General features: G+C 34.3%; 1 protein-coding gene across 4 annotated transcripts in view; it reads left to right on the forward strand.

Moving 5' to 3' along the window:
• Window positions 1–17,703, forward strand: part of IFT80 (intraflagellar transport 80) — a 128,935-nt gene that overhangs the window by 22,113 nt on the left and 89,119 nt on the right. For 2 of the 4 annotated variants that reach the window (XM_039241957.1, XM_039241958.1), the window contains exons 4-6: window positions 4,861–4,971; window positions 6,671–6,739; window positions 16,128–16,237. In XM_039241957.1, coding sequence (XP_039097888.1) covers window positions 4,861–4,971; window positions 6,671–6,739; window positions 16,128–16,237 — 290 coding nt within the window. Of the gene's footprint in view, window positions 1–4,860; window positions 4,972–5,905; window positions 5,968–6,670; window positions 6,740–16,127; window positions 16,238–17,703 lie in introns of those variants that run through there. The other 2 variants (XM_039241960.1, XM_039241959.1) reach the window with 2 other exon arrangements.

Here is a 17,703-nt window from a genome sequence, read left to right on the forward strand (position 1 = left end):
CTAAGCCACCCAGGCGCCCCTTGGATCTCTATTTCAGATTGGCTTTAGGTAAAACACTTTCTGATAGGGAAAAAAAATTAAAGTAAAAATGTAATTTAAAAGATAAATTTACAAAATTTATTTATTTAAATATATAAATATAAATATATTATGACTTGTGAGAAACCGTAACATTTAACTTCATTTTTAGGTTTACTGTATAAAAAAACAAGTAACATAATATCCCACAACTAGATGTAGGATGAAGAGAGAACCAAAGTAGAGTAGTTGAGTATTTTCTTCTAAGCTAGGATGAGGAATATGAGGAATATCTGGGATCTTATGAAAGAGAGGGAAAAGTATGATAAATCAAAGAAAATAAACAGAAGGATAAGATAGAAAGGATCATCCACAAATGGGAAAGAAATGTTCAAAAAAGAAGAAAGTAGATGCCAATGCCCTGTTAACAAATTTTTAAATCTACAGTGTGGTATTGTTAACTATAAGCACAATACTGTACAGCAGATCTCTAGGATTTTTTCATTTTGTATGATGTTAACCCGATTCTTAAAAAAAAATTCTTTTTTTCAAGATTTAATTTATTGCTTAGGAGATTCTCTTTTCTAGTTGCCACCAATGTTCTCCTCCAATGTTGGCAGCGAAGGTAGTGTTTTTGAGTTCGTTCTTCATTCTTCCAGTGTTCCCTCCCCCTCAACCCTTCTCTCTTCATGTAGTGATAACATTCTAAAAGAGGTCCCTGAGATTCACTAGCAGGTCCTGAAATACAGAAGGCAGAATTTTGCCAAGTATTTTATCTTACCAACAATTCTTTCCCAACATTACTACTTCTTTTTGAATGTTTCATACAGCTCTATACTACTTTTTAGAAGATTTATTTCTTTTTTTTTTTAATTTTTTAATGTTTTATTTATTTCTTGGAGAGAGAGAGAGACAGTGTGAGCAGGGGAGGGTCAGAGAGAGAGGGAGTCACAGACTGAAACAGGCTCCAGGCTCTGAGCTGGCAGTCAGCACAGAGCCCGACGCGGGGCTCGAACCAACGAACTGCGAGATCATGACCTAAGCGAAAGTCGGACCCTTAACCGACTAAGCCACCCAGGCGCCCCTAGAAGATCTATTTCTGTAACAATGTGTTAAAAGATTTACATTTAAAAAATAATTGAATTATGTAAAATGCATTTGGGGAGCTGCCATATAAAGGAATGCTGGTATAAAATCTTTTCTAAAGCTGTTAAACACCCCTTAAATTATATTTACAGAAAGATGATTTTTTTCTTATTTTAAAAATATTTTAAAAGTTTTTAATTAATTTATTTTGAGAGAGAGAGAGACGGAGAGAGAGGGAGGGCATGAGCAGGGGAGGGGCAGAGACAGAGGGAAAGAATACCAAGCAGGTTCTGTGCTGTCAGCGCCAAGCCTGATGCAGGGCTTGAACTCACTAACCGTGAGATCATGACCTGAGTGGAAATTGAGAAGTGGGACGTTTAACCAACTGAGCCACTCAGACGTCTTCAGAAAGATGGTATTTCAGTACATTGTATTAGATATCTTGAAATAATTCCCATATTTTCTTAATAGTTAATATGTCCATTTACAAATCTCACTTGAAAAAGAATTTGTGTGTTCATTTCTTTTTATCATAAGTTGGTGGTTGGTTACAGATCTCTGTGGCCTTTTGCAGCCATCTGCCGAATCATTTCTGCTATTAAGCAGTCTGCAAAAGTGCTCATGTGTCCTTTTTCCTAACACCCTATTCCAAGCCCTTTCATGTTTCTATGGACATTTCCTAAGGCATTTCTAACTTCTAGAAATGTGTTTATATACTTTTAATGTTTCCTTTGTTCTTTTTTCTTTTATAACACTTCCTTCTTTTTAAAAAGTTTTTTATTTAATGAACAAAATTTATACCTCAGGATTTAAATATCCAAGTTTGTTATCCAAATCTATTTTTTGTTCAATAAATCAGTGAATAAATCACATTGATTATATTCTCTTCTCAACTCCACCCCTAACAAATAACTGGAAATAAATTGATCTTTAGTTTGGTCTTACATTTTAAAAGATTATAGAAAAGTTAGAGAGCAGAACCAAAACAGTTAAACGGATAATTATGGGTTTAAAAATACAGTATTTGATATGTGGGGGCACCTGGCTAGCTCAGTGAGTAGAGCTTGTCACTCTTGATCTCAGGGTCTTGGGTTCAAGACTCCTGTTGGGCATGGAACCTACTTAAACATTTTTTTTAAATAAAAAAAAATTCAATATGTGTAATTTTATATTTATGCTTTATTCTGGGTACGTTATTCAAGCAATTTGTAAATACAAAGGCCAAAGGTTTATTGAGCGCCAAATCTATGCAAAGAGCTGACCCTAGTTGTCCCAGTATATGTCTTCTGTAAGGTCATAGGAAGCAAGAATAATTTTAGCACTTGTCAGAAAGCCAGTATTAGGTATTTTAGGATAAGAAATTTCAATGAAGGCACCTAGATGGTTCAGTTGGTTAAGCGTCTGACTCTTGATATTGGTTCAAGTCTGCTTGGGATTCTCTTCCTCTCTCTCTGCCCCTCCTTTCCCCTTCTCAAAATAAATAAACTTAGAATATCAATGATCTAAATACATAAAATTTCTCAAATATGGAATAGATGAAAGGAAATTTGTGGATCCTTCATTTCTGGTTTAAGAGTTATTTGATTAATCTCTTTGGTGATGGATTCATTCACTATATGCAACAGTGGTTTAGTATGTGGATATTCTGTGCTACACAGTAAGCTAACATTTGGTGAGAACAGACCTGGATAAAGTAAACAACAGCCACAGAAGTAGCTTCCCACTTACTCTGCCATCTTTACAGTTTCCTCTTTTGAGTCATTCCCCCCTTGCATTTTCTCTGTAAAGCAGTGCATTAAAAAAAGTATATCCCAATTAATTTGAGTTAGTTTCATGAAGAGAATAATAATGGTTGAATTCAAAGTATTCTTATTACATTGAAAAATGTATAGGGAAAAGCAGATGCTGCTAGTGGGTAGTTAGATGAAGGAAAATGGTAGCTTATTGTTAAGGGCCTAGAAAGTGAATGATGAGAAAAGAAAGCTATCAGATGGAATGACCAAAAAAAAAAAAAAAAAAAAAATGTCAGAGTAGTTTTTTTTTTTAAATTAGGAGATGGTTAGTGAGTTGGTTAAGCTTAACAAATGCTGATTATGTAAAAGTATATTTGCAAATAAAAATATGACTAAGATATGGCCTCCTGCCATGTTACGAATCACAGCCCAATAAAAACTGCAGCAGAGCTGCAAATAATGTGCACTGTGTGTAAAAAAGAGGGAATGACTTTGTTGGTAAGAATGGGTACGTGGTTAGTGAAATACCTACAGTGTGCTAGGTGTTAAATATTTCAGAGCCATATGTATGAGACTTTTCCAGAGAAATAATTTAAAGCTATCTTAAGCATCTGACTTAGTTTTAATGAATTGTTAATATTAAGCCAGATTCTTGAAAAGCCTTATGTTAAAAGTGAATTCAAACAAAATAATTTTTTGTAAGCAAAATTTGATTAGATAGCCACATTATTCTTTGACTGCAAAATATATGTATATAGGGGAAGTTTCTAAATTCACTGTACTTAATTATATTATTCTGAGCTATGTATTACTAGATTTCTTGATTATTCAAAACCACACTGATCTTTTCTCAGCTTTCTGTAGTAGTAATTCTTTGCATAGTTGATTTGTCCCCTTGATGTCTCTTAGATAGTTTGCTTAGGTCCTTTAAAGTTGCCAGGTTTTACTTTTTGCCTGTATTTGTGTGAACTTTTTGAGTACAGCAACCAAGTAGCCTGCTTCTTTTTATCTATCTAGTGCCTGGCACAGTGTAAAATCATATAAGGCAAGTATTTTGAAATTTGGAATGATTAATTATTAAATTAATTAACAAGACCATTAAACAGAGGTACCCCTAATGCCTTTAGCTGTCATGAACAAACCAAAATCTAAGTCTGTAAACATCTTAAAGTTTTGAAGTTGAAACCAAAGCACAACTAGTCATAAACAGCCAACAAGGCCTTAGGCTATAGCCAATCAATAATTTCCGTACTTTGCTTCTACCATTTCCCTATAAAAGTCTCTCCCTGAGCTTCTGTTGGTGAAGTACTCTTAACCACTTTTGGTTTAGTGCTGCCCAATTAGAATAGATTTTTGCTCAACTAGACTCTTAAAATTTTTTATTATGCCTCACCTCAGTTTATTATTTAACATCATTTAACTGTCCTGTTCCTGTCCTCTATACCTTTTCCAGCTTTTTGATAGCCTGCCAACAACAACAACAGCAACAATAAACAAGACTGCAAAACCCTGCTGAATTAGAAAGCTTTCTTGATATTTCTCTTGGCCCCCTTTGGCCATATCCCAATGCAAGTTCTGTTGTCCCTCTGATCTGTCGTAATAGCATCGTGTACATATTTCTATTACACCACTTGTTTCAAGATTTTTCTAATTTTTTTCATGCTTATTTTCCAATAGATTTGTTTGTTCCTTGAAAGTAGGAACAATTCAGGTGCCTTGGTGGCTCAGTCGGTTAAAAGTTGTACTCTTGACTTCTGCTCAGGTCATGATCTCACAGTTTGTGAGTTCGATTCCCATATAGGGCTCTGCACTGACAGTGTGGAGCCTGCTTGGGATTCTCTCTCTCTCATAAATAAATAAGTAAACATTAAAATAAAGACAGTAGAAACAATTATTTGCGTAGGAATATTATTTGTCCTTATGTCTCTACTCCTAGCACTATGCTAATGTAGTAGTAGATACTCAACAGATATTTGTCGATTGAGAAAATCCAAATAGATTTCTCAAGTATAATTTCTTTTAGGTAAATTTCATCTGATTTCTAAGTTAGGAAGAGTGGAAAAAAGTGTAGAAGCTCACTGTGGAGCAGTTCTTGCAGGAAGATGGAATTATGAAGGAACAGCATTAGTTACAGGTAAGTTGTCTGCAAAAATGACATTTTAAATGAATTTTTGAAGGAAAATTTTCATAGAATCATAATATTTTCTTTAGTAATAGTGTCTTTCATTGTTCAAGAGCAGATAATTGGCAAAGCATTGAACTAGCCTGTTAGATAATGTTATAATTGAGAATGTCATATTAATTATATATGATTTATGGAGAATGTTCAGACAAGACAATTAAATAAAGTTGTAATTCTTTAAAATTTTAAAATTTATGGGGCGCCTGGGTGGCTCAGTCGGTTGAGCGTCTGACTTCAGCTCAGTTCACGATCTCCTGGTTTATGGGTTTAAGCCCCGCATCGGGCTCTGTGCTGACAGCTCAGAGCCTGGAACTTGCTTCGGTTTCTGTGTCTCCCTCTCTCTGTACCCCTTCCCTGATCATGCTCTGTCTCTCTCAAGAATAAATAAACATTAAACAGTTTAAAAATAAAAAATAAACAAATAAAATTTTAGAATTCAAAATATTCTTATTGAACTGACCTTTACCTCCATTCCATCTCTCTCCCTTCTCCTGCTTTACTGCCAAGTATTTTCGTCTTCCTCTCTGGTATTAGTTATCTATTGTTGCCTAACAAATTACCCCAAAAGGCAATGCCTTAAGATATTAAACATGTATTATCTCACAATTTCTGTGGGACAGGGAAGATTTAATTTGGGTGGGTAGTTCTGTCTCAGACTCAAGATGTTGGATAGGGCTTTAATAATGTGAAGGCTTGATTGGGGTTCCTTCCAAAATGGCTCACTCACATGCTCTTGGCAAGAGGTCTTAGTTCCTCTCTGACTATTGGCAGCAGGCCTTAGTTCCTCACCACACGGTCTTTTCCATAGGGTTGTTTGAGCGTTGTAACAACATGACAGCAGGCTTCATAAGTGAGGGATCCAAGAAAGAGCAAGATGGAAGCCACAATATATTTTATGAACTACCCTTGGAAGTCATTCTCTATCATTTCTACCACATTCTATTAGAAGTAAGTCACTAAGTATAGCCCACACTGAAGAAGAGAGAAATTAAGCTCTGCCTAATAAAAGGAGGAATAACAGAGTTTGCGGATACATAGTAAAACCTATCCCTGGGCTTTCTTTTAGGACGTTTTTCAATGAGTTGTTCCTTCTCTTGCCTATTTTTTCAACTTGTCCTTTTCCAGAGGTTTCTTTTATAGAATATAAATGTGTTCAGATATTATCCATCTTGAAAATGAGAAGAATGAAATAATCCTGCTTTTAACAAATAATTCTCTCTAGAACAGCTTCCTCTTTTTTCTTTTAGGCAAGCTGTTCAAAAGAAAAGGCTACTTACTTCATTCCATTCTGTCTCCACCTCACTGAAATTTGCCTACAACTCTTTGTCTGCACTGAAGGCACTTTTCTTAGAATCTAGAGTGGAGATTTCAGTGAAAATGAAAGCATATTTGAATAATATACTCATAAGTCTTCTAAGATTAAAGGAAAAAAATAACAGGTTTTGGCATGGACGTTGGGCTTACTCTGATAAAATTGTTTCAAAATAATTTCAATTAAATTTTATAGTTTTGAAGCACTGTCATTTAATGAGTAAATTGTATCTGAATTTTAAATTTGTATTAATATGAAATACTGATTTTTATATGCAAATTTAATGTTTAAATTTGTTTTCTGTAGATAAAAATATCAATTATTATTTTCTCTTTATAGTTGGAGAAGATGGACAAATAAAAATCTGGTCAAAGACTGGGATGCTAAGATCAACTTTAGCTCAGCAAGGTACATATTATAATCAATTAAGATGTTTAAAAAGTTTCTTTTAAAAACAGACTATTATATAGTTCTTAAGACAGATTTAGGTCAGGTTCAAAACCTGAAATCTCTTATTCCTATTTACACTTTTTTCTCTTATTTTCCGTGTTGCCTGATAGGCCATGGTAACTGTATTATTTGAGCTAAGAAATAGAAGAAACACTCATGTTTATTTTTTTCTTTTATCAAAAAAATTTTTAATGTTTATTTATTATTGAGAGAGAGAGTGAGAGAGAAAGTAATAAAGTGCAAGCAGGGGAGGGAGACACAGAATCCAAAAGCAGGCTCCAGGCTCTGAGCTATCAGTGCTGAGCCAAAGCCGGAGCTCAAACTCACCAACTGTGAGATGACCTGAGCCAAAGTCGGACATGAAACTGACTGAGCCACCCAGGTGCTCCAGCTTTTTTAGTGAATCTGTATAAATGCAGTTAAAGGCTAATGATACTTTTAAAAATAATGCTTAGGCCTTATGAGCATATATTATCTGGAATAGGATTGGGTGCCTATTTAAGTAAATAATAGTAATAGAAAACATTTAAAGTATCTCCTTACTTAAAAAGTCCTAATAAGCTCATAATATCATCATCCTTTCTAAATTGTATTGTACATTTGATGTCTGTTCATGAATGAGAGCAATTATCTTGATGATCCAAAATTTGATAAACTACAACTACTTAGAGAAGCATCCTATGTTAATTGGAAAGAAGTGCCCATAAAGTCAATCCAGTGGTCATTCCTGTTGGGATGTGTGTGTGTGTGTGTGTGTCTGTGTGTGTGTGTGTGTGTGTCTGTGTGTAGCAGGTTTATTTTCCTAATTAGATTTTATCTGGTAATAGTAAAGCAGTTTTAATGTTAATCTGAACATGTATTAGCTGATCTTTAGAGACAAGTTGTAGACTGTTCTTTAGAATTACATGATAAAGTCATATTGTGAAGCATCTCTGGTTAATGATTTCCAAAAATTTTCAGATTTCATTTTTTAAGTTAAGTGTACTCTTAAAATAGTGTTAAAATAGTTACATTTCCTTAGCTGCACATTAACCAAATTTTAGCAAAGGGCAACCGTAAATAATAGGTAGTAGTTATCTAGGTAATCATAAATACTAGGTAGTGGTTATCTCCTGAGGTTAAATCTTTGCTACAGATAATCTCCAAATAGAATATATATCCACGAGTAGAAAGTTTAGAGTTCATAGAAGCATTCATGGTTGAATTTTAGTTAGGAAAAAATGTCAATCCATTCTTACTTTAGCAATAAAATGTACCTTTAGAAAATAAATTTTATTTTGATAGTAAGAATGGGGATTTATTTTTGGCTTTATAATTTTTCTTAGAGCCAATTTCGTTTGGCATTCTCACTATATGGTCTGACTTATGAACAACTGACAGAATTCTTCCAGAGATTACTGCCTCTTGGAGCTGGGGCTATGTTTCTTCTTTTTTATTTTTTTGACTGTTTATATATTCTTTGGAGAGAGACAGGCAGACAGACAGGGGATGAGCGAGGGAGGGGCAGGGAGAGAGAGGGAGACACAGAATCTGAAGCAGGCTCCAGGCTCTGAGCTGTCAGCACAGGGCTGACACAGGGCTCAGAGAACTCAAAAGCTGTGAGATCATGACCTGAGACAAAGTCGGATGCTTAACTGACTGAGCCACCCAGGCACCCTGGGGCTAGTTATTTTCAGCTGTTGCTGCTGCTGAGACACCTCTATTTTTTCCTTTCTTTTCTCTTTTATTAAGTTTGTTGTTTACAGAAGCCACAGATCTTTAGAGAAATTCCAAAAATTTCTTTCCCTACCTACTATAGCGATTGGAATTCTTGCCTAAGATCCTTCTTCACCAGTAGCCCTGTAAGGCTTATTTGTTTTCTTTCTTAAATTTTTCCCAATCATCTCCTTCCCTTTTACTGCCCTTGAATTTACCATTTTGGACTTTCTGAATTCTAACATTGAAAATTAGAATACGTTTTTTAATATAAACAATGTTAATCATGGAGGATAGGTAACATAGTACTATTAGTTCGGTACTATGGTTTACCTGTGTAGTGGGTCTGGAAACCATATTGCCTCTTATTTTACTTTATGGAGAAATATATTCAGAGTTCCCAAATTCGCAATGGCAATTTGAAAGCATAATATGTTTATAAATTAAGGACTTTTTATAAATCTGAGGTCACAAACAGGTGGTCTATGGGCTGAATCTGGCACACTAGAATGGTACAGGCTCAATATTAAAAACCAGGACATTTCATATACAAATTTGGTCTTCTGCTGTCTTGAACTCATAAAGATTTACATCTATATTTTCTTCTAAGAGTTTTATAGTTTTCGTGTTTACATTTAGGTCTACAATCCATTTTGAGTTAATTTTTGTATATGATGTTTATTTTAGAGAGGGATGGATGGTACTCTTTTTTTTCTTCCTTCCAAATAGATGGGTAAATAGGTTCTCTTAAAAGCTAAAAGATGTTACATCATATAATAGAGTATTTATTATGTATTCATCATAATCATGTAAAGATATTTTCCATTGACATTCCAAACAGCTATACTTTTCTTAACATCAAATGGCTATGAAAAGGCTGATCATTTTTATCTTATTTGAATCTTATTTATTTTCCTCATTCAAGGTTTATATTAATTAATGAGGTTAATGAGCAAAATTATATAGATTTTCTTATTTTAGTTAACCTATTGGTATTTCAACTGAATGATCATATCTTTTTTTTAGATTAAGAATTACAGGTTTACTGTAGAACTGAATCTAATTTTTGAGTTTTTGGTCATTAGTGCCAGCCACACTTTCCTAATAAGGGATAGACTTTTCCTGTTTTATCTCTGGGAAAAATCATTGGAAAAATTAGTTGTAATAACATTAACTCTGAAGGAAAATCTCTGGTTATATATAAGGTTTATTTGATTTATTAGAGATTGCAAGTTTTGAGGGTGATTATAAACCTGAACTACTGAGAGATGGATGCTAAAGGCTCAAGTAAGGAGGCCAAAGTAGGTGGGATTAGAAACTCCAGCCTCCTTTTAGGATAAAAACTAGAAATTTTGGTACAAAAATGAAATAACATAAGCCTGAGTTATCAAAAAACTTGGAATTCAGTAAACAATGTTGAAAGTATCCTTGTGATTTTTACTACATGTTTATGTTAAGTATATTTATTTTTGATGAATAGAAAAGTTCCTGAATTCATTTCTTAATGATTAAAGCCAAATATACCCATAGAGAAAGTCATAGTCATCACCTTTTCCTCTAATACAGAAAAAGCATTAATTCTAAAGTTTTTTTTTTTTTTTTTTAATTTGACTTAGTTTAGAAACAGTTCTTACTGGTAGCTATGAGGAGTCATTTTTCCTTATTAGAGAAAAATAATGTATGGGCTAGTGATAATTATAATTAAGCCATATTTTGTGTTACATTGTATATTTTAATTATAGGCTAAAATTGGAATAGAGTAATACTGCAAACCTTTGAGGACATTCCCTCCATACTATATTCAAATGGGAAGAATAGAATACAGAAGTGGAACTTGTCTATAGTGAATTTAGTAAAGGAGGTAAACTGGAAATATAAATAACTATTATACAAGGCAGGATGTGCTTGTTACTATAAGAGGCTGTGAGAGGACAGGAAGACAGAGATTAATGCTTTGGGGAGGAAAGAAAGTATGAGAAAGGCTTCCTGGCAAACATTCCTGGAGTAACTTTAAAAAATTTTTTCAATTCTTTTTTTTTTTTTTGAGAGAGAGAGAGAGAGCATGATCAAACAGGGGAGGGGTACACAGAGAGGGAGAGAGAGACTCCCAAGCAGGCTCCAATGGAACCCAACATGGAGCTCAGACTCACGTACTGTGAGATCATGATGCTAAATGAAGCAGTTTTGATCTTATTCTATCAGCATATAAAACCTTCAAAAAATAAGCAAAAGAATAAGAGATAAAGACTGTTAGGAACATAAACTTAGCAGTAATATATAGGATAAATTAGAGGAAATAGAGATTAAGCCAGGTGGCCAGCAACAGACACATGAAAAGATGCTCACTATCACTGACCATCAGGGAAATACAGTTCAAAGCCACAATGGGATATCACCTTACATCTGTCAGAATGGCTAAAATAAAAAAGACAAGAAGCAACAAGTGTTGGTGAGGATGTAGAGAACAAGGAATCCTCATGCACTGTTGGTGGGAATGTAAGTTAGTACAGCCATTGTGGGAAGCAGTATGGAGGTTCCTCTTAAAAATAGAAACAGGGACACCTGGGTGGTTCAATCAGTTGAGTATCTGACTTTTGATTTTGGTTCAGGTCATGATCCCAGGGTTGTGGGTTTGAACCCTGGATCAGACTCTGCACTGAGCATGGAGTCTGCTGGGGATTCTCTCTCTCTCTCTCTCTCTCTCTCTCTCTCCATCCCTCCCCACCAACTCCCTGCTCTGTCACTCTCCTCCACTCATGCTCTCTCTCTCTCTAAAGGAAAAAATAATAATAGGGTCTCCTGGGTGGCTCCGTCGGTTGGGCGTTTGACTTCGGCTCAAGTCATGATCTCACAGTTTGTGTATTCAAGCCCCACATCAGGCCCTGTGCTGACAGCTCGGAGCCTGGAGCCTGCTTTGGATTCTGTGTCTCCCTCTCTCTGCCCCTCCCTTACTCGCACTCTGTCTCTCTCTCTCATAAATAAAACATAAAATTTTTTTAAATAATAATAAAAAATAGAAATACCATTTGATCTAGAGTTCTACTACTGGAGATTTACCCAAGGAAAACAAAAAGACTAATTCAGAAAGATCTATGCACCCCTATGTTTATTGAAGCATTATGTACAATAGCCAAGATACAGAAACAACCCAAGTGTCATTGATAGATGAATGGATAAGGAAAATGTGGTCTATACATACAATGGAATATTATGCAGCCATTATAAAGGGTGAAGTCATGTTACTGGAGACATCATGGATGGACCCTACAGGGTATCATTGTAAATTGGTTGCTAGGGGGAAAGGGATGAGGGGATGGTCAAAATGGGGGAAGGGGAGTGGGAGATAACAGGCTTCTAGTTATGGAGTGAATAAGTCATAGGAATAAAAGGCACAACATAGGGAATATAGTCAATGATATTGTAATAGCGTTGTTTGATCACAGATAGCAGATACACTTGTGGTAAACATAGCATAATGTATAGAGAAATTGAATCACTGTGTTGTACACCTGAAACTAATGTAACACTGTGTCAACTACATTCAAAAAAATTAAAAATAATAATAACCAAAAAATAAAATAAAATGGGGTGACCAGTAAGGAGGTTATTGGAATGCTCTACGCTAGTGTGCAATAAGGCTTGAACAGAACCAGTGATGATAGTAGCTGAAAAAAGTGAATAGTTCTTAGGGGCTGAGAGGAATGGATATCCTGTAAGAGGTAAAGAATTCAGACAGAAGAATAAACTAGGGGGGATGTGTGGAGGGATGATACTTTTGAATATGTGCAGTTTGAAGTCTTCAGGGCAAGTGGAAATATTGTGTTGAGCTCAGAGGTAAAGGCTGAAATATTAATGTGAGAGTCATTTACAGAAAGGTGAACGATGAAGCTGTAGGGGAAGTTGCAATCCCCAAGGGACAGGTGGCTGAGAATAGAAAGTGAAGATACAAATGCATTCATTTAAGCTTTTTCTCTGTACCGACCCAGTGACAAATATAACCCAAAAGTTGCTTTTGTGTAGAATAAATCTCATTTGATTACTTATTGTTAGTATATGCCCCTACAAGTAGAATGAAAGAGAAATAATTCTTGGTGTTCTAATTCTTAATGATTTGGCAACCCAAAAACATTGAGTTCCTACTATCATGAACAACACAATAAACAACTGGTTGCTTATTGCATTACAAGGTAACTTCCAGTAGTAGTAGCTAACAGTGCTTATATGGTATCAGGCTCTGCTCTGAGTACTTTACTTATATTCAGTGTAGACCTATATTACATTCAAGGCAAAGGTAGCTAATACTTCAGTGTAATAGTGATGAGTTTGTTTCAAAGCATTCTTAAAAACATGCAAAAACAACATTTTTAGGGGCTACTTTTTAGTGTGAGTGTGAAAAACATGGTATATTTGACCATGCACTTCCTTAAAACAATCGAAATACACTTTTGTCTCCTCTTCTGTGGTTTAAAATGCCTTCAACAGGTTGAAAGAATTTAGATAATTTGTTTTACAGAGAGATAAGGGTCTGACATTTAACACAACCCCAGGTGCATGTGGTTTCTTAAAAAATGTCAAAAAGGTCATGTGATCTTAGTGTACGAAGTCAGAAAAACAAGATCTTTTTGAGTGTCTTAAAGAAATGGAGCATAAATGAAAATTCCCAATATAAAAAACAAGAAATTATTTAATTTTTCTGAAACTGCTTTTGGCTTTTTGTCCATTTTTTTGTTAATGTTGGAATTAATAACATCTTATTACATAGTTTGCTAAGCTTTTTATAGAGAACTTATTTAACCTGAAGGCTATATTTGTTATTTTCATACTGACTTTGCAAAGTGAAGTGTAGCTTTGGAAGTAATTCAATGCTTTAATAAGGATATTCTTAAAAAACATTTTATGTATTACAGATTTGTTTCAAGTGCAAGTGGGAAAGATTTCATCATAATAGAAACCATTATTTTCTTTATGAAGCTAATTTATCCACTTTCAGTAAAGATGTTTGTCATAACTACCCAAATTAAAAATTGTATCATATATCTCCTTTTGGAAAAGGAAACATTCATGCATACAGTAATTTTACACTTAACATTTTATTATAAATATAGGAGCTGAATATAATGAAGACTTCTCTTAGTTCTTGATGTTATATCCATTTTGAATATTGGTGGTTAAGAAGACTGAACTAATGAGACTTAGCTATTAATCTTACCTGTCATAACCCTATATTTGTTTTCTGATTGAACAAATATGACTAAAAGCCACATGTTATTACAAAGAAATTGCTTAACTTTTCCTCTATAAGCCTATTTTGTTTTATACAATAAGTTATTATAGCCAGTTTTTAAAAATTATTATTGTTTAAAAAGTTTTTAAACAGGAAGTGAATAATCTCTAAGTTCCAACAGGGAAGATAAGTATTCTGAAGATTTAAAAGCAAGGAAATGGTGACACAACTGACTTAATGAGGCCACAGATTCAATGTTAAAGAGGACAAAAGTGTCCCTAGCTCCTCATCCTATACCCAACTGTGCCTTTTACCACAACTAAAGGGCTAGAGTCACATCCTGTATAACTCAGTTGGGAGTTGTATTTACTGAATTATTTCCTTGAGGGTAGATGTTTGTCGTAGTTTAGTATACACCCCAGGAAAGTGTAGTTTTACTGAGTATATTCATGATGATCCTTAATTAAAACATATTAACTTACTTTTTTTGAACAATAATTACAACTATAATAATGGAAATAAAGAAGGTACCTATATTTCTGTCATTCTGTCAAATAAGCTTTCTGCTTCTGTTCCCTTCCAGTAATCATCAAGAACCACATTTGAAATATCTGAAATTTTGATTTACATTTTCTGAGAAATTTATTAGAAAGGAATTCTGTTCATTTGGAAATTTACCTGTGAAGCCCAGGTCAGCTACTGGCTACTTCCAGAGAGTATTACAAGAGAATGTACTTACAAGTACAGAAGTGCCTTCTGAGATTGGCCATCTGCAGGTTCCTTTGTTGGAGGACAATCATAGGTGTCATAGATTGAACAGAATATTAAGACCCAATATAAATCTAACCTAAACCATTGAAGGCATACTTCAGGGTTTGTTTGTTTGTTTGTTTTTTGGATAGGTCTAAACTAGATTTTCTAAATCCCTTAAACCACTGAGACTTACAATTGGATCATATTCTGATTGGGAAGAAAATGGCAGGAGAGAAGTAGGGTGCCACTTGAACACAAGTATTTATCTTACTGAAATTTATTCCCTGTTGATTACTGATTACTCCCTGTTGATTAGCATCAGTTGGGTTTGCATTTAAATAAACATTTAAATCTTACTGATTGCCCATAAATCTCAGATTCAAATTTCATTTTACTGAGAATGTAAATTACTGAAAGATTCATTTATTCATTCACAGAAAGTCAACTGCTACAATAGTCTGACTTAGGAGTTATAGACAATTTTTTAAAAGCTTGGCTTTAGAAATATAAATGGATTAATATTACATAGATTAATGGTATAACCTGATTCACTTTCTTAATGGACAGGTAACTGGGTCAGACAATGGAGTACAGATTATTTAATGCTTTCGATAGCTATGACATTCATTTTTTTTTTTTTTAAAGTAGGCCCAGGGGCACCTGGATCACTTGGTCATTTAAGCATCCAACTCTTGATTCTGGCTCAGGTCATGATCCCAGGGTCGTGGGATCAAGCCCTGTATAGGGCTCCATGCTGAGTGTGGAGCCTGCTTGAGATTCTCTCTATGCCTCCCTCTGCCACTCTCCGTTGCTTGCACCTTCTCCTTTTCTCTGTAAAATTAAAAAAAAGAATAAAAATAAATAAAAGTAAGCTCAAATAAAGAACAGCTTTCCAGAAGATATTAAGTAATCTAGAAAGTCATAGAGTTAAAAAATACCTTCTCTAAATTCCTATTCTAGGAAATTGATAACAGTATGAAATTTAATGTAGTTTATAGTATGGTATGTTAAGTCAAACATGTATTTTTCCCCTGGAAGTGTAAGTCAACTTCATGCTAGTTATAGGATATTTGAACCCTTCTTAGCTTAGCTTTCAGGCCAAAGCCATACTTGATAGATAGCAAAACTTTCCCTAATCTGATATTTAGTTTACCATCTATAAAGTCATAGGTAGAGGGATAGATCATTTTGAGGTAGGGTAATTTCTGTCCATTAGAGAAGTGCTTAAGCAGCAGATGAGGGGAAGTTCTATTTCCTGTAGTAGCCTCAACTTGGGCATTGAGTCAGCTAAAGCACTGATGGCTGTTGGTGGGCAATGATAAATCATGACTTTTCTGATACTTCTTTATATCTTAAGACAATGAAGTATATTTTATTTTATGTATTTCAATTGTGCACTATATTGAATTCCTAAAAACTCCTACCATACTTTCTCAGCAAGATTAAAATTAGTTAAAAATATAGATTTTCAGTTGCTTATAGTAGATTTTCAATGGTTAGTAATAATTCAGTCTGTGTGTCAGTATCAGACCATATTCCATTTTGAAAGGGCCATTGAAAAAGAAGGAAACTAAATGACACCCTATATTGCTTTTTTGATCCTCTTAACTATCTCCATTATTATAAGGCATAATAATGAAAATTTATCAGTTTTTTTTCTTTTCCTTTTCACAGGAACACCAGTATATTCTGTAGCATGGGGCCCTGATTCAGAAAAGGTTCTTTACACAGCAGGCAAGCAGCTGATCATTAAACCTCTTCAACCAAATGCTAAAGTTTTACAGGTACTTCTTAGGCATTTGCAAATTGTTATCAGGACCTGCTGGACTGCTAAGTAAGAGGTCACTTTCTTAAGAGTCCCTTTCTTCTGGGTGGTCTTTTTATGTCTGAGACTTTTAAGTGTGTGTTTTAATTAGCCTTTATTACAGAATAGGGGATATCTGGTTATATTTCTAACAAGGTTCACTTCCTCCGTATCCAATTTATATTATACCAGCAAATCATAAATGTGTTTTGAGTTGCTAAATTGTCACATGATTTGGCATGACAGGCATCTTTAAATTTAGTAGAGTCAGCCTCACATGTATAGATTTGGGAAAAAACAAGATGAAATCATAAAACTTTAAAAGTTTAGACTGTTTTTTAATCATTATAACTAGCATCCTCCTCCTCTTATTCAGCATCATCTGTTCAATACACTTAAGCTTTCTCTAAGACCCTCACATTCTTTTGGTATTTTTAGAGTGGCGGGGTCATGAATGTAATGTTTAGAACAAATTAGGTATATGTAATTTACCAATTATATGGAAGCAAAACAATGGTGGCAGTTAAGACAGGTCAGAATAGGACAAATTAATGGGAAACCTTAAACGTATATTCAGGATTTTGATGTTTGATTTCAATGTTAAAAGGCCGAATCGTTTTTTATTTTGATAATGACACAGTGTAGTGGGGGTAATGAAAATATAGGCTTTGGAGTTAGTCACATGGTTTCAAGATGTTCACTTATTTACCTAAATGTAACTTTAGGCAAGTTATAAAATATCTTTAATTCTCAGCTTTCTATCTCTTAGTTGTGATGCTAATACTCAGTAAGATTGTTGTGAAAATTAAATGAATTAAATCACAAAGTGCATAGAACAGTATATACAATAAGCATATTGAATGCATAGAGTAAGCACTCAGAATAGAGTACTCACTACTTATAGATATTACTATGAGTTATTATGTCATCTCTACCTTTTAGTCAGCCCCTAATAAATTAGAGCCAAGAATGTCAGAAAAAAAGATGTAGAAATGACTAGGTCTTGCATAAAGGGTTTGGTGTAAAGAGACTGACCAACTACAAGGGGTATAAACATGCTTTAAGAAGCAGCATCAGCTTTAATAGTGAGTAGGTAGTAGATTTTGGGGAGTAAGGATATAGAAATGACATTGAGTTTTCATATTAATAACTTCTATGTAGATTATGCTGTATATATTTCATAAAGTCAACATGCATTTACATTTTTACTGCATTTAGAATACTGCTAAGAATTATGGGACAAACAAGAAATAAAAGACAGAAGTCCTTGCTCTTAGGCAACTAAGGTAAAGAATTGGGGCAAACAGAAGAAGCTTCAAAAGAGAACTAGTTTGGCCTTTAGTCAAAGTCCTTCCATACCACTCAGACTCTGAAAATCTGCTTTGAAATTATACAGCAAAACAGGCAAGATGAATCTTTAGTTTATAGTTATGTGATTTATGGAGT

This window comes from Hyaena hyaena, unplaced genomic scaffold, assembly GCF_003009895.1.
Source record: "Hyaena hyaena isolate Hyena2069 unplaced genomic scaffold, ASM300989v1 scaffold_203, whole genome shotgun sequence".
Taxonomy (NCBI): Eukaryota; Metazoa; Chordata; class Mammalia; order Carnivora; family Hyaenidae; genus Hyaena; species Hyaena hyaena.